General features: G+C 40.3%; 2 protein-coding genes across 3 annotated transcripts in view; both read left to right on the plus strand.

Moving 5' to 3' along the window:
• Positions 1–2354, plus strand: part of LOC111841204 (A disintegrin and metalloproteinase with thrombospondin motifs 19) — a 75021-nt gene extending 72667 nt beyond the window's left edge. For both annotated transcript variants that reach the window (XM_023806793.2, XM_023806794.2), the window contains exon 23: positions 1188–2354. In XM_023806793.2, coding sequence (XP_023662561.2) covers positions 1188–1339 — 152 coding nt within the window. In that variant the 3' untranslated portion in view covers positions 1340–2354. The remainder of the gene's footprint in view (positions 1–1187) is intronic.
• A 4131-nt stretch (positions 2355–6485) lies between these two features.
• Positions 6486–10774, plus strand: minar2 (membrane integral NOTCH2 associated receptor 2). Its single transcript, XM_072714783.1, has 3 exons — positions 6486–6644; positions 7175–7408; positions 10464–10774. The coding sequence occupies exons 1-3, from the start codon at positions 6486–6488 to the stop codon at positions 10647–10649; spliced, it is 579 nt and encodes a 192-aa protein (XP_072570884.1). The 3' UTR covers positions 10650–10774.
• Positions 10775–12823: the final 2049 nt, after the last annotated feature.

Consider the following 12823-nt stretch of genomic DNA (forward strand, 5'->3'; position numbering starts at 1 on the left):
ACACAAATCGGTTTTCGTTACTTTAATGTTTTTATTTACACCCATAAACACCAAGGAGTGTAATTCTATTTTAAAAGAAAAATTATGAGTGAAAAAACAGTTTAACGTTTAATGCTTCGGTTATTTGTACCTGCATATGGTTTGTCTAATTTATGAAATGTACAATAAGTAGTTTTATATGTTGCACGAAAATGCATACAAAAAATGTTCAGAAAAAAAAACATGTTTATTAATAATTGGAAAACTGCAGTTTGTGTCCAGTGATGCTCTAAATAAACCTTAAAAGACTGTGGTAAGTGGGACTCAACCACGGCCCTCATGCCGGAGGGTGCAGAAACGTTGCCAGAATTGGGGATATTTTTTCATTTTACTGGATTTTGTCTTAGACAAATCATATCACAGCAGTCTCTGAGAATCATGTCAGCGTGTGCCTGGTTGTTATTCAGCTGGCTAATTGTTTCCCAAGTCGTATGACAATCAGTGGCTGTCAGAAAGAGTGGTCGTGTACCTAATTTCCCAGAAACTTGTAGCTTGTCGTTACTGTTCTCTTCTAGAGTGACGATGTCTGTCTTTCATGTTTGATTCCAAGCCCTCGACAGGCAGTCCTTTCATGTGTAAGGCTGCTATTCATGGTTCCGCTGTTGCCTACAAGGCAGTTATTGCCCTGGTTTTATTTCTATTTTCGCAAAGGCAGCCTATTCAGAGACGTCCTTACCTACTTTCTTCCTGTTTTGGTGTTTGGTAACAATATCCAATAAATACGATTAAAACGAAAAGGTCGATGCATGTGCAATCTTATCAATTTAATAATAATATGTTACTCAGATTGTATTTTAAGTTCTGCCTCTGATAACAGAAAGTAATGCTTACGAAAGCATCACTTAGAGAAAAAAACTTTGCAGGAACTGTTTTAATCCCATGGTTAGTGTTCAGAAAAAGTGCGTACAGTATGAGCAATTTTGAATGCGCTGTGTACTGGCATATTACATTACCGTATTTCGTTGAGTATTGCTGGTTTTGAAGATATTTTAGCCTAATTTCTCAGCTAAAAATACTTGCTCTCCTTAGGGCATTTGCGCATGACCTCGAAGGGAGAACAGGGGGCGCCAGAGAGTGTGTTTCCGATGCGCTGAGTCTCACTCCCCCACATCCATGGGGTGACTTACCGTGCTCTCCCCGTCCTTCAGCCGCCCTGACGTTCAAGTGCTTGGGGGACCAGTGGCCAGTGTACTGCAGGGTGATCCGGGAGAAGAACCTGTGCCGGGACATGCGCTGGTACCAGCGGTGCTGTGAGACATGCAGGGACTTTTACGCACAGAGGATGCAGCAGAAAAGCTGACGCCGCCCGTAGCGACCATGGATGCTTCCTCCTTTATTTATATCAAGTGCACTTAAAAAAAAAAACAAAAAGGTACAAGCAGGAGCCGCCGGCTTATTTAATCCTTGTAATTTATTTATTGGTGCTCTGCCAGTTGTGTCCATTAGCCATGCTTTTGGTAAAGATGCTCTTTCAGCACATTTTAAGAATAGGAATCGGTGGTGCTATTCATTTTTTTCGACCACGGTTATCACTAATATTAGCGGCTGTCTGTAATGAGCAGTTAGCATTCGGCGGTGTGGAAGGGCTGTTAGATTTTGTCAGTCTTCTTAGTTTACAAGAATGAGGTGCTTACCACCTGTAGCATTTCAGATTTTATTGGTTTTAGTTTTTATTTACTGAGATCTTCATTTACTGTTGTCTTTTGGTGCTTTTAGATTAAAACTATTGAATTTTGACAGATGGGTTACTTCTGTTGTGTTAGGTCCACTTACATTGATACAAATGTTTAATTTTGTAATTCAAATATTACATTCAAGTATTTTATCATTTGTACACTCTCTGAGATGAAGGGGTTTTATTATGAATTAATTGGTAATTTATCTAGTAAAATTCAGTGAGTACAGTGAAAATTTTATTTCCTTCTTCCTCTGAAGTTTTCAAACTCTTGGTCCTTAAATAACAGCAATTATAATTCATTGTAATTACTATCAAATCTACACTGTGATATTATAAATATAGAAAAGGCAGAACCAAAACATTCCTAAGAAAAACTTTTAAATCCAGTGCAAAATTTGTACATGTAAAAACAATACTGTATGCCATTTTTCTTGAATGAAGAGGAGGCCATTTTGCTGTATGAAAAAAAAGAACCTCTGTCATCATCAAAAGAGACTTTTGTTTTGGGATTTTATGACAAGTAGAATGTATGAGTCTAGCAAATCTGTGTTAAAATCTTCATACTTCCGTTTTATGTTTTTTAAAACAGCATTCCACTGTTGTGAAATTTTCATTAAAATACTGTGTTCCCCTCTAAGTCTCTCTAGTTTCTAATCCTCACCTTTCTGTGAATCTCTGGTGCTCTAAAAAATGGCAAAGAACTCTCTTAAACTCAGACACCCTGCTCACTGGGAACTGTACGAAACCACAGTGTGGCCCATAAACCAGGAATGGAAATACGATTGAGAAAGCCTTTTCGAGAACAAACATTACTGAAAGCAACATTATTCTATGTAGAATTTGCAAAGTATTTTTTATAATTCTTGATTAATAGACTCAAACTCTAATAAAAAAAATATATATATAAACTCTTAAAATATTTAATGAACATTTTTTAATATAACTAAATATATACATATATTAAAACTATTTCCCAGAGTCTTAAACTGAATCTTAATTAAATGTCTTGACGTTCTTTTTTGTCCTCTCTAGTGGACCTCAGCCAGAGTATATAGGATCTATTCAATCATGTTATACAGTTAAGGGGACATTCTGGGTTTTTCGGCGATGTCATATTTGTTTAGGTGTTATCATGACAACCCAAACACTTGTATTATATCAAAAACTGCATTCACAATATATGAAGTTTCTGACTAACAACATTGTTTTATTTCATTTCTCCTACTTTTTTGTTGTCACCAACTTCTACATCTTCCAAGAGGTTGGTGACCAGGTCACTTATGGAGCTTTCCTGTTTTACTGAATGCCCAGCTAGTGTAATTACCAGGGGATGACTTGCAGGCAAGTTTTCTATTGGTTCCTCTTCCTCTATTGACAGATTAGGCCGACCTGGTGGTATTGGGCTAAGTTTACTGATATACTGTACTGTACGCATATTGCCATCGTAGTCTAATTCAACATTCGTATTCAGAATATCTTCATTTTAGACAAGGGTTTTATATACCAGGTAAGATTTATCCATATTCTCTTCTGGATCAAACCCACATTTTTATTCATATTAAATGCAATTCGACTGTGATCCTGTAATGGATACTTTCTATGGACAGGATGGGTGAATGCAAGTCAGTCTCATGTTGTCACGCCCCCACAAACTTTGGTTCCTCAGAGACGGAATCGCCCTTCACTTTTTCAGCCACCTGATTGTTTTCACCTGTGCAGTAACACCAGCCAACCTGCTTACACCATCATGCCCTTAAAGGAATCCGAAGTCTCGTCTCCTAGTTGTGGTCTGCAGGGATATTCTGTGTATTACTTTTGTTGCCTGTGTACAATTCTGCCTCTTAGTCGAAAATCAATTAGCCATTGATCGTGATTTGCGATTCAGACTTTGGAAATGAACATCCCGACTGGGTGCACCTGCGTTTTTATGACCATTTGTTGTATGATATGTGTAATGTAGTTCCTACCCTGTAAATACGAGCAGGAGTTACAGAAATTCTTGGATGAAGCGTCAAGTAGTCTGTTTTAAATCAGGTAGTTTTTCTTCTTTATTTTTGGCTTAGTTTCCATCAATGGTAAATAGAGCTATATTTTGAAATATAGAATTGTCTCCATGGTTATCCAGAATCTAGCCTTGCTCAGATAACCTTAGCATTAATCTTGTCCCCAAAACATTCTGTGTTTGATTTTCTTGTGTTAGTTCATGGGGTAGGTGTCATCTTTAATGAAAAAATATCAATTTGCCCTATTTTTTTTCATTAATCTGTTTAGATTATTTTAATTGCCAAATTTGTGTGTTTTTGACCTCGTGCCCAATTAGATACAATATTCTATACATTCTAGAGTGATACTCATTGATTTGCATGGCATGAATTAAAAACAATTGCAACTTTTGTTTACACTTGTGAATGAACTGACATCCACATTGATTGTACCTTCATGCTGCAGACAAACTTAAATTAGATGATTGACAGAAAATTAAATATGAATTACTTGCATTCCTTAGAACATGGGCCGAATGGCCTCCTCTTGTTTGTAAATTTCTTATGTTCTTATGTTCTATATTTAAAACATAGAAAACAATCAAAAATATTTAAGAAAGAAGAAAAATTACTGAATTGCTGTAGTTATACAAATTATGTCTGTTAATGTTTCTGTCCCTTGTTGTGTGCTGTTTCTGTGACATTTCTGAATTTCAATTTAACGATTCACTTAATGGTTTGCAAATACTTATTAATAGCTCAGTTACTACTGGAGCACAAACTGTGAAAAATTATAAACAAATCTAGTTGCTATAACAATGCTCTTTTTTCTTTTTTACCAGACATCTAATTTTTTAGGTTTTATTCACCTGACGTTTCGACGTTCGCTGTCGTCAACCTAAAAAATTAGATGTCTGATAAAAAAGAAAAAAGAGCATTGTTATAATTACTTAAAAGACATAATGAATATAATTGAAAGAAATCTAGTTGCTACTCGAGATAAAGGATGTGTCATGATTCATTAATGATGAGCAAACATGAGATCAGTATTTCACTTGTGTTATTTATTATTTGTTCCTTCAGTGGTTCTTTCAATATTTCACTGACAAACAATTAACAGATATAGTAACAAATATAGTAACTGCTTGAGATAAGACATGCGTCACAATTCATTAATAATGAATTAACATGAGATCATTATGTAATTAAATCTGTTTGAGGTTAATTACTACATAAGTATAATACTATATGATAAGTATAATACTATATGATCTGTGCCCCATCAAATAAAGTGTTACTCAGACTAATTCAGACTACAGATGCTAGCTGAGCTCCCCATTTTTGCTGTTGCAGTTATATCTCAGATCTATGGAGAAGCATGAGCTGCTTACGATGTAGACGCGTGCTTCAGAGGGCTCCCCAGGGCTACACAGAGCTACACAGGGCTACCCAGGGCTACACAGGGCTCCCCAGGGCTACACAGAGCTACACAGGGCTACACAGAGCTACACAGGGCTCCCCAGGGCTACACAGGGCTCCCCAGGACTACACAGGGCGACACAGGGCTACACAGAGCTACACAGGGCTCCCCAGGGCTACACAGAGCTACACAGGGCTCCCCAGGGCTACACAGAGTTACACAGGACTACACAGGGCTACCCAGGACTACACAGGGCTACACAGGGCTCCCCAGGACTACACAGAGCTACACAGGGCTCCCCAGGGCTACACAGGGCTACCGGCCTTGCCCACTGCACACGGCACTTCACCTTCCTGAAACACTTCTAGGATGGGCTCCAGAGGACCTCACCCTCCCTCCTAAACTGTAAAAACGGGCTTCTCACAGTGTTCAGAAGAAAGCTAAATTAATCTCAGACAGCCAGATATTGAGTTACAGTGGCAACTGAGAAATGCTTTTCAGCTGTACCATGTTTCAATGATCCAGCCTTTTTGTGGCCTTTTAAGTTAAAGATAAAAAGTTAAGGGTAGCTGTTCAACAGGGATCACGGCACCACTGTGCTTTTCTTTCCTAGATCAGAAGATCGAAGTATACTATCCAGATTAGGATACTTATCATTAAGTGCTGGGTATTTCAGGTCCAGAAGCAACAAATCCAGACCAAGACTTTGTTTCTACCAACCAGCTAAGTACTCTGTGACTGTGACTCTTTATGTTTAACTGATCAGTAGAAACAAAATCTTGGTCTGGATTTGTAGCTTCTGGATCTGAAATGCCCAACACTGCATATCATTTAATGCAAAACTGATGTAACATTATGAATGAAAGCCTGGATTATTTGCGTGATTAAAAAAAAACAACAAACAAACAAAAACAAGACTTCAAACAACATCAGAACATAGTACAGATTTCTTTTCCAGTCTACTGGCACTAAGTCTATTTCTGACAGACCACATGCTATATTTTGCTGTATTTCTGTACCTCTCACTGTTTTCCCCAAACAGGCAGCTAGCCTAAGCTGGGACAGCATCCAAATGCCTCTGAACATGCAGACTCATAGTAAATCAAAGGTTTCAGTGGCCGCTCTTGATAAAACACAGTCCATCGGCTCAGAAGCAGCCGTGGGCCCCGCGAACGACCCCACCATGTTTGCGTGTGACAGACACTGTCGCTACACCTGCTGGCACCACGGGAGTCCGCTTACAGGCGGGGAGGGGTCGGATACCATTACACACGACCTCCACGGGCAGCAGAGCGTCATGAATAATTAGGAGGCCTTAGCTCTGCAAGCCGTCCTGTCCTCCGACGTTGTCTATCCTCAACGAAACATGGATCTGTCGGCCCTCCCCAACAATAATCACCCGGAGAAATTCCTCCAACTGAATGTCAGTTCCTTACCTGCAACTCATGGGATGTTCCAGGTCGGGTGCACGGCTGGGGCCGCGCTGTCGGGACAGAGGCAATGGCAGAACCGGGTCTACATGCAGGTACTGCAAATCCGAGACCCCACTACCACTGAACAGTTAACTGGCTTCTGACTTTGTCTGTAATATACATTAGACGTCATTGATTAAGTATGGTTATGCTGAGTAATGCATAGAATGCACACAATTTTAACTGCTCTGTACTGATGTTCAGAAAAATGTTGTACTTGTATACAAACATCTGTTTAAATGTCTGCCGATAATATGTAAGGCATGATTTATATTAGACAATAGTGTGTTTTTTTTTTCTCAGATGAAAATGATAATAGTACTAAGTAGCCAGGGACATCTGGGGCTCTGTCTGGGATGGAATGGATTCGTCACACAAACTTAATATAAAATGACACTTAGAGCATTAGTTCTCTCATGAGTTAATTCCATCTTGGCTGCAGAACTCCAGCTAAAATCGCATGTTTAATTAAAAATTAACAGGAGGTGATAAAATGATAAATCCTTGGGGGAAAATGATACCTTTAAGCTCCTCAGAGGACAGCAAACACTGCTCCTCTTTTCCTCTCATCCCGAAGAGGGAGCAGAGGAGACTGACCGGCGACAGGCCGTCTCTGGAAAGCAGCCCCGTGTTTGTGGACGGCGTCTTGGAGAAGCACGTCACGCCGATGACGCTGAAACCGAAAATCAAGAGGAACCCCCTCTACTCAGACATGCAGACGGCAGAAAGCTGGGAGAGCAGAAAGTCAAAGCCTTCGTGGACGGTGCAGGAGTACGACAGGCATCCTGTACACTCTCATCTATCGGATTATTTAAAGGTAACGTACACGTATAAACGGAAACGGTGATGGTGAAGATCACATGATCACGGTAAACTGTAATCCTTTGGTTGTCAGATTTCATTCATTTTAGGCTTAAGTCCAGCAAAATCGTAGTACATTTAGTCTATAGAGAACATATCCAGAGGCTGGAGCATTTGGACCTGAAGTCTCAGTATACAGTATAAATCTGAATGTGCTCCAAAAGGTTTGTTTAGCTCAGATGTTTTTACAAGCATGCTATCAGTTTGAGAACCAAGGTGTAAAGCCCTGGATGTCATAAGATCCTAGTGACGGTCCTAAGTATATCCATCCATGCATCCATCCACCCATAAATCCATCCATGCATCCATCCATAAATCCATCCATGCATGCATCCATCCATCCATAAATCCATCCATGCATCCATCCATAAATCCATCCATGCATGCATCCATCCATCCATAAATACATCCATGCATCCATTCATGCATCCATCCATAAATCCATCCATGCATGCATCCATCCATCCATGCATCCATCCATAAATCCATGCATGCATGCATCCATCCATCCATAAATCCATCCATGCATCCATCCATAAATCCATCCATGCATCCATCCATAAATCCATGCATGCATGCATCCATCCATCCATGCATCCATCTATAAATCCATCTATGCATGCATCCATCCATCCATAAATCCATCCATGCATCCATCCAGGCATCTTCCATAACCACTTAGCCAACCTGGGTAAACACAGAGTATGATGTGAGTACAGCAGAGATGGGATGCCAGTGCATGCATCAGACTAACCCTGGCATCACCCACTACCATATTACCTCTCTATTAGGTGTCTTGCCACACTGCTCTTATTGTTTTAACAGATCCAGTTTCCCTGACTGTTCTTGCATAAAAGATGCGACCCCTTACCAGATGTGAGTTCACAGAAAACCCTTCAGATTACTGGGCCCCTGTGTTACAAACAAGGGACACTTCAGATACGCTCTTATCCGGATCTGTACTCACAGCTGCACAGTGATGAAGAACATTCTAGCAGAACAAAAAACATCTGAATTAAAGATTGAGGTTTTTTTTCTTGCTTTCTTGCAGTTGCAGCTTTAGAAAATCTGCAGGCCCCAGTAATCACCCCCATATCGATTCATGACCCTGCTTGCATTTCATACTGGTTAGAGTACCTTTTTGCGCCCCCCCCCCCCACCACCAAAAAAATAACTCTCTCTAGGTATTAGCATAGGCCATGTGCATAAGCCAAATCGCAGGCTATGAAATCTTATTGGGGGGGGAACTCCATAAATTATGCTCACAGCTATGAATAGTGGCCACCCAACAAAGTAAAGTGCTGTCCTTCAGTGTAATACAGGCCTGTTGAAAAGACTCCAGGAATCTTATATGGTAATGCAACACCGTCTTAGCCTACAAGGACCGAGAGGACGGTAAAGTACAATGAACTAAGAAGCAAACAACCACCCAATTAGGGGCAGGATATAATTACATTAGCGGCCAGCTGAGTAAACAGATAGAAGATGATACAGAAGCTGTCTGTATAAAAGCTGAATCCTATTAGCATATTAGGCATGGACTGGCACCCCAACAAGGACACACCCCATCCACCCCCCCCCCACCCCCCCCCCCCCCGCCTCCAGGCTCAGCCTGACCTTTTCCCAAATAAGCAGTGTAAAAGATAGATGGATTGATGAATCACGGATCTGCGATTTCAGTGTTTTGTGTATGAGAATGTTCAGGCTAGGGCCAGCTAACATCAACCCCTGTGGTTCATTCCTAAGGGACGACCTGCGCCGCAGATTAAATTTACATTTATTGACTTAGCAGATGCTTTTGTCCTAAAGCGAGGTACGGGGAGGGAAGCTTGAGGTCACAGAACAGGGTCAGCCAACATCCAGCACCCCTGGAGCAATTGAGGTTAAGGGCCCTGCAGTGATATGATTACTCTGCAGGCCACGGGATTCAAACCCACAACTGCCTGGATATAGGCACAGTTTCATAAACCACTGGCTTGATGGGTTATCATCACTCATCAACCAGGTCCTCACAATTTCTATTCAAGGGAATGCGACACATTTACACTCAGGATTCTGGGTCATGCCGTCATGCCAGTATTAAAAATGAACTTAGGGACGGGCATTAAGAATGTGTGGAAGTGTTCCTCTGATCTGATTTAAGATGAGAGTAGGCTCCGTGCCAACTAAACAGGCCACCTACTCATTGTCGGGCTCTATGCCAATAAATAGCATGCTCATCCCCCCTCCCATTTTCAACTGTTTATATGGAGCACAGTAAAATCTTCATGATGTCGGCCTGCATGTGAGGCCAAGAGGATGTCAGCTGATTTCATGTTCGTGGATGAGGCAACAACACGACAGAACAGCTCGCTGCATTGTTTTGAAAAGGTTGAGCTGTTTCACAGCTGTCAGTTGGGGTGAGGGAACTTCCTTTCAAAGGTGCTCTTTCAATGGCAATAACCATGCAGTGGGGCGTGGGGGCCCCAACGGTTGGGGGGGGGGGGGGCTCCTGTTGGTTACGAATAGTCAATATACTCAGGGTTGCGAAACTTTGGTCAACTGGCTGGAATGAGATTTTCTGCACACACATGCACACACGTTTATATGTATCTAAGAGTTTTATCACCTTTTAAATGCTCAGTAAGGTTTGCAAACTACCCCAACGGTTTTGATGTAGCTAATGCTAGGTTTATGATGAAGCAATATAGATTTGCCATAAGATTTCTTGCACGAGCATTGAGAGTTGGCAACCCTGCACAGTCTATACAATATTATTAAAGTAGGCCTATTATATAATTGTGCTTCTCATTTAGGACACAGAGAAGCAGCATATATCGCTAAACAACTAGCTAGCCACGATCTTCTGATTCTACTCCCTAGGTATTTATTAAGTTTTTGAAACATCGGGAGGCATATTGTTTTTGAGTGTGCCCCTAGTTGAAGTCAGTAAAGACTAGGAAAAATAACGACGATGAAAACATGATGGTATGGAACCTTCACTTAAATCACGCTTCGTCCTTCTTCTGTAGGAGGACCCCAAGGATCTGAGCTTTTGGCTGGAAGATCTCTACACCCCAGGCTATGACTCGCTGCTGAAAAGGAAGGAAGCGGAACAGAGACGAAATAAAATGTGTAAAATGGCGGCTTTAGTTATCGTGTCCGTGCTCGCAGTCATTATAATCATTACCGTGCCAGTAGTAGTTACAAAAAATTAAACGATGGCTTATGCATTGCCAAGTACACACATAATTAATTATTTTTACAAGTGATGATCTCTTAACAAAGTTTGTCTTTTTTAATGTGTGCGATTAAAGACGCATATATTTTTTATTGTTCCACTTAGCTGTTGTTTCTGATCAATTAAGCGCATGGCAAGCCTCCATGCAGAATCCATAAATGCAGAATCCGATGCTTGACTGTGCGGCACTTGTGCCAGAGATGAGTGATTGTCTTGTCAGAATGACCCTTCAGCAATTCCTTAGATTGAACCGTTTAGTGCTTATTGTAGGCTACTCTTCGCATTAGCTAAATCACAAATCCCCAGTCAATGCAGACACTAGACGAAAAAACTTAAATGTTGGAAGGCTATACAGACAATAAATAATAGGCTGTATTTCATAGATTACGTGGGCATTGATGTATTAAAATGCACAGTGCGTGCATGCCTTTATATCACTTTGTATAGAGACCGCACAGTGGAGTATAATAAGAATGATTTTGTGCATGTCTCAAATGAATTCCTGAATGATTCTTGTGTGTTTCAAATGAATTTCCGAATGAGATCATTCAGGCACGAATGAGAAGTAGGAGGCTGAGAAGTGGAATGTGCGCAAACTAGGGCAGGCAAGGGAAGATAGGCGTCCGCGGCATCAGAAGTCTATTACGGGGAGCCCGAAGGCGCGCCCGCTCCTCTGCACCGGGTCCACCGGAGGCTGCCGTATTATTGTTAGGGTCTAAAAATAGCTAGAGAGCTATTCAGTAATTACAGCACCACTCCATCCACTCCCGTGATGGAACATGGCCTTTCCACTGTCGAGGACTTCTTTTGTTTACTGGACTACTTGACAAATTTCATTAAAGAAAAGATATTAGTTGCATCTGTCAGGTTACTTTTAATACGCATTTTGTAATATATGTACAATATATAGGCCTACTAAAGTAAATTAAATATGTACATTCTTGGAAATAAAATGCTCTCTCAAATGCATAAACATTAAATCATGTATAGAAGAAATCATATCCGGGAACTTGTTGCGTCATTTTCTAATGTAATTTTGTGTGTAATATGTTACCAAACTCCTTTGCCTTACGCGTAAAGCGCCCGATCACAGAGCATTAAGGTAAAATACTGCAGTTGTACCACTAGAGGGCACTCCAGCACAATGGGAAAATGCGTGAGCGCTACAAATATCCTGTTTCAAGAGGTGTCACCATCGCTCTCTTCGGATTTCTTTTTTTCAAAATGTCTATGCACAATCCCTGCAGTTTTTATTTATTTTGCTGGAAACATTATATTTCACTACACTTGCAGTAAATTATTTTGAAATGCCGAGGCAAACAAATTTCATACTCTGATTTGTGTGAAAATGTTGATTTTCAATACAATCATATAGGCCTAACTTTATTTGGAAATATCTACTTTACCATATTAAAAACTTTTTCTGAATGTGCGTTGCAAATAAGGTTACGTTATGTGGGATTTTTAAGTGACAATATCTATCCAAAGTTGTAGGTCGGTGTTTGAGGTGGTTTTTCTGGAGCAGTGAGCTATTTTTGTCTGTGAGGTTACTGGTGTGGTATTTAATCAACGTGCTCATACGATATTAGTAACCAAAAAATAGTAACCAAAGTCAAATTCCACAATGCAAGAGCAAGCACATATGCAAAGCCTATACGATTTAATCAAACCATGGGTTTTAATGTATATTCCTACAGTTCTTGTTATATAAAGCTCCAACGTGTCATTTTGTTTGTATTATTTAACAAACAAGTTACTTGTTTATCGAAGGACATCCTTTGGTTTTGGCAGTAACACATTATTTAGTTACTTAAATTAAAATGTTAATTTACATAAGAAATTTAAAAACGAGAGGAGGCCATTTGGCCAATCATGCTCATTTGGGGAGAACTTAACTAATAGCTCAGAGTTGTTAAAATCTTATCTAGCTCTGATTTAAAGGAACCCAGGGTTGTAGCTTGTACTACACTGACAGGAAGACTATTCCACGCTGTGTAATGAAGTGCTTTCTCAAATCCATTTCAAAATGTTCTCCTGCTAATTTCCACTTATGGCCACGAGTTCTAATATTTAAACTAATATTGAAATAGCCTATGGCTATCCAGCATCCAGACCTGTTAGAATCTTATAGACCTGGACCATGTCCCCCCT

Source organism: Paramormyrops kingsleyae, chromosome 7 (genome assembly GCF_048594095.1).
Source record: "Paramormyrops kingsleyae isolate MSU_618 chromosome 7, PKINGS_0.4, whole genome shotgun sequence".
Taxonomy (NCBI): domain Eukaryota; kingdom Metazoa; phylum Chordata; class Actinopteri; order Osteoglossiformes; family Mormyridae; genus Paramormyrops; species Paramormyrops kingsleyae.

What these genes read in the sequence shown, in the direction of transcription:
- minar2 (XM_072714783.1), top strand. Translation starts at nt 6,486, where the DNA reads ATGGATCTGTCGGCCCTCCCCAACAATAATCACCCGGAGAAATTCCTC. An exon ending in AGAACCGGGTCTACATGCAG is followed by an intron (nt 6,645 to 7,174) that starts GTACTGCAAATC and finishes CCGAAGAGGGAG; the next exon opens with CAGAGGAGACTGACCGGCGA. An exon ending in ATCTATCGGATTATTTAAAG is followed by an intron (nt 7,409 to 10,463) that starts GTAACGTACACG and finishes CTTCTTCTGTAG; the next exon opens with GAGGACCCCAAGGATCTGAG.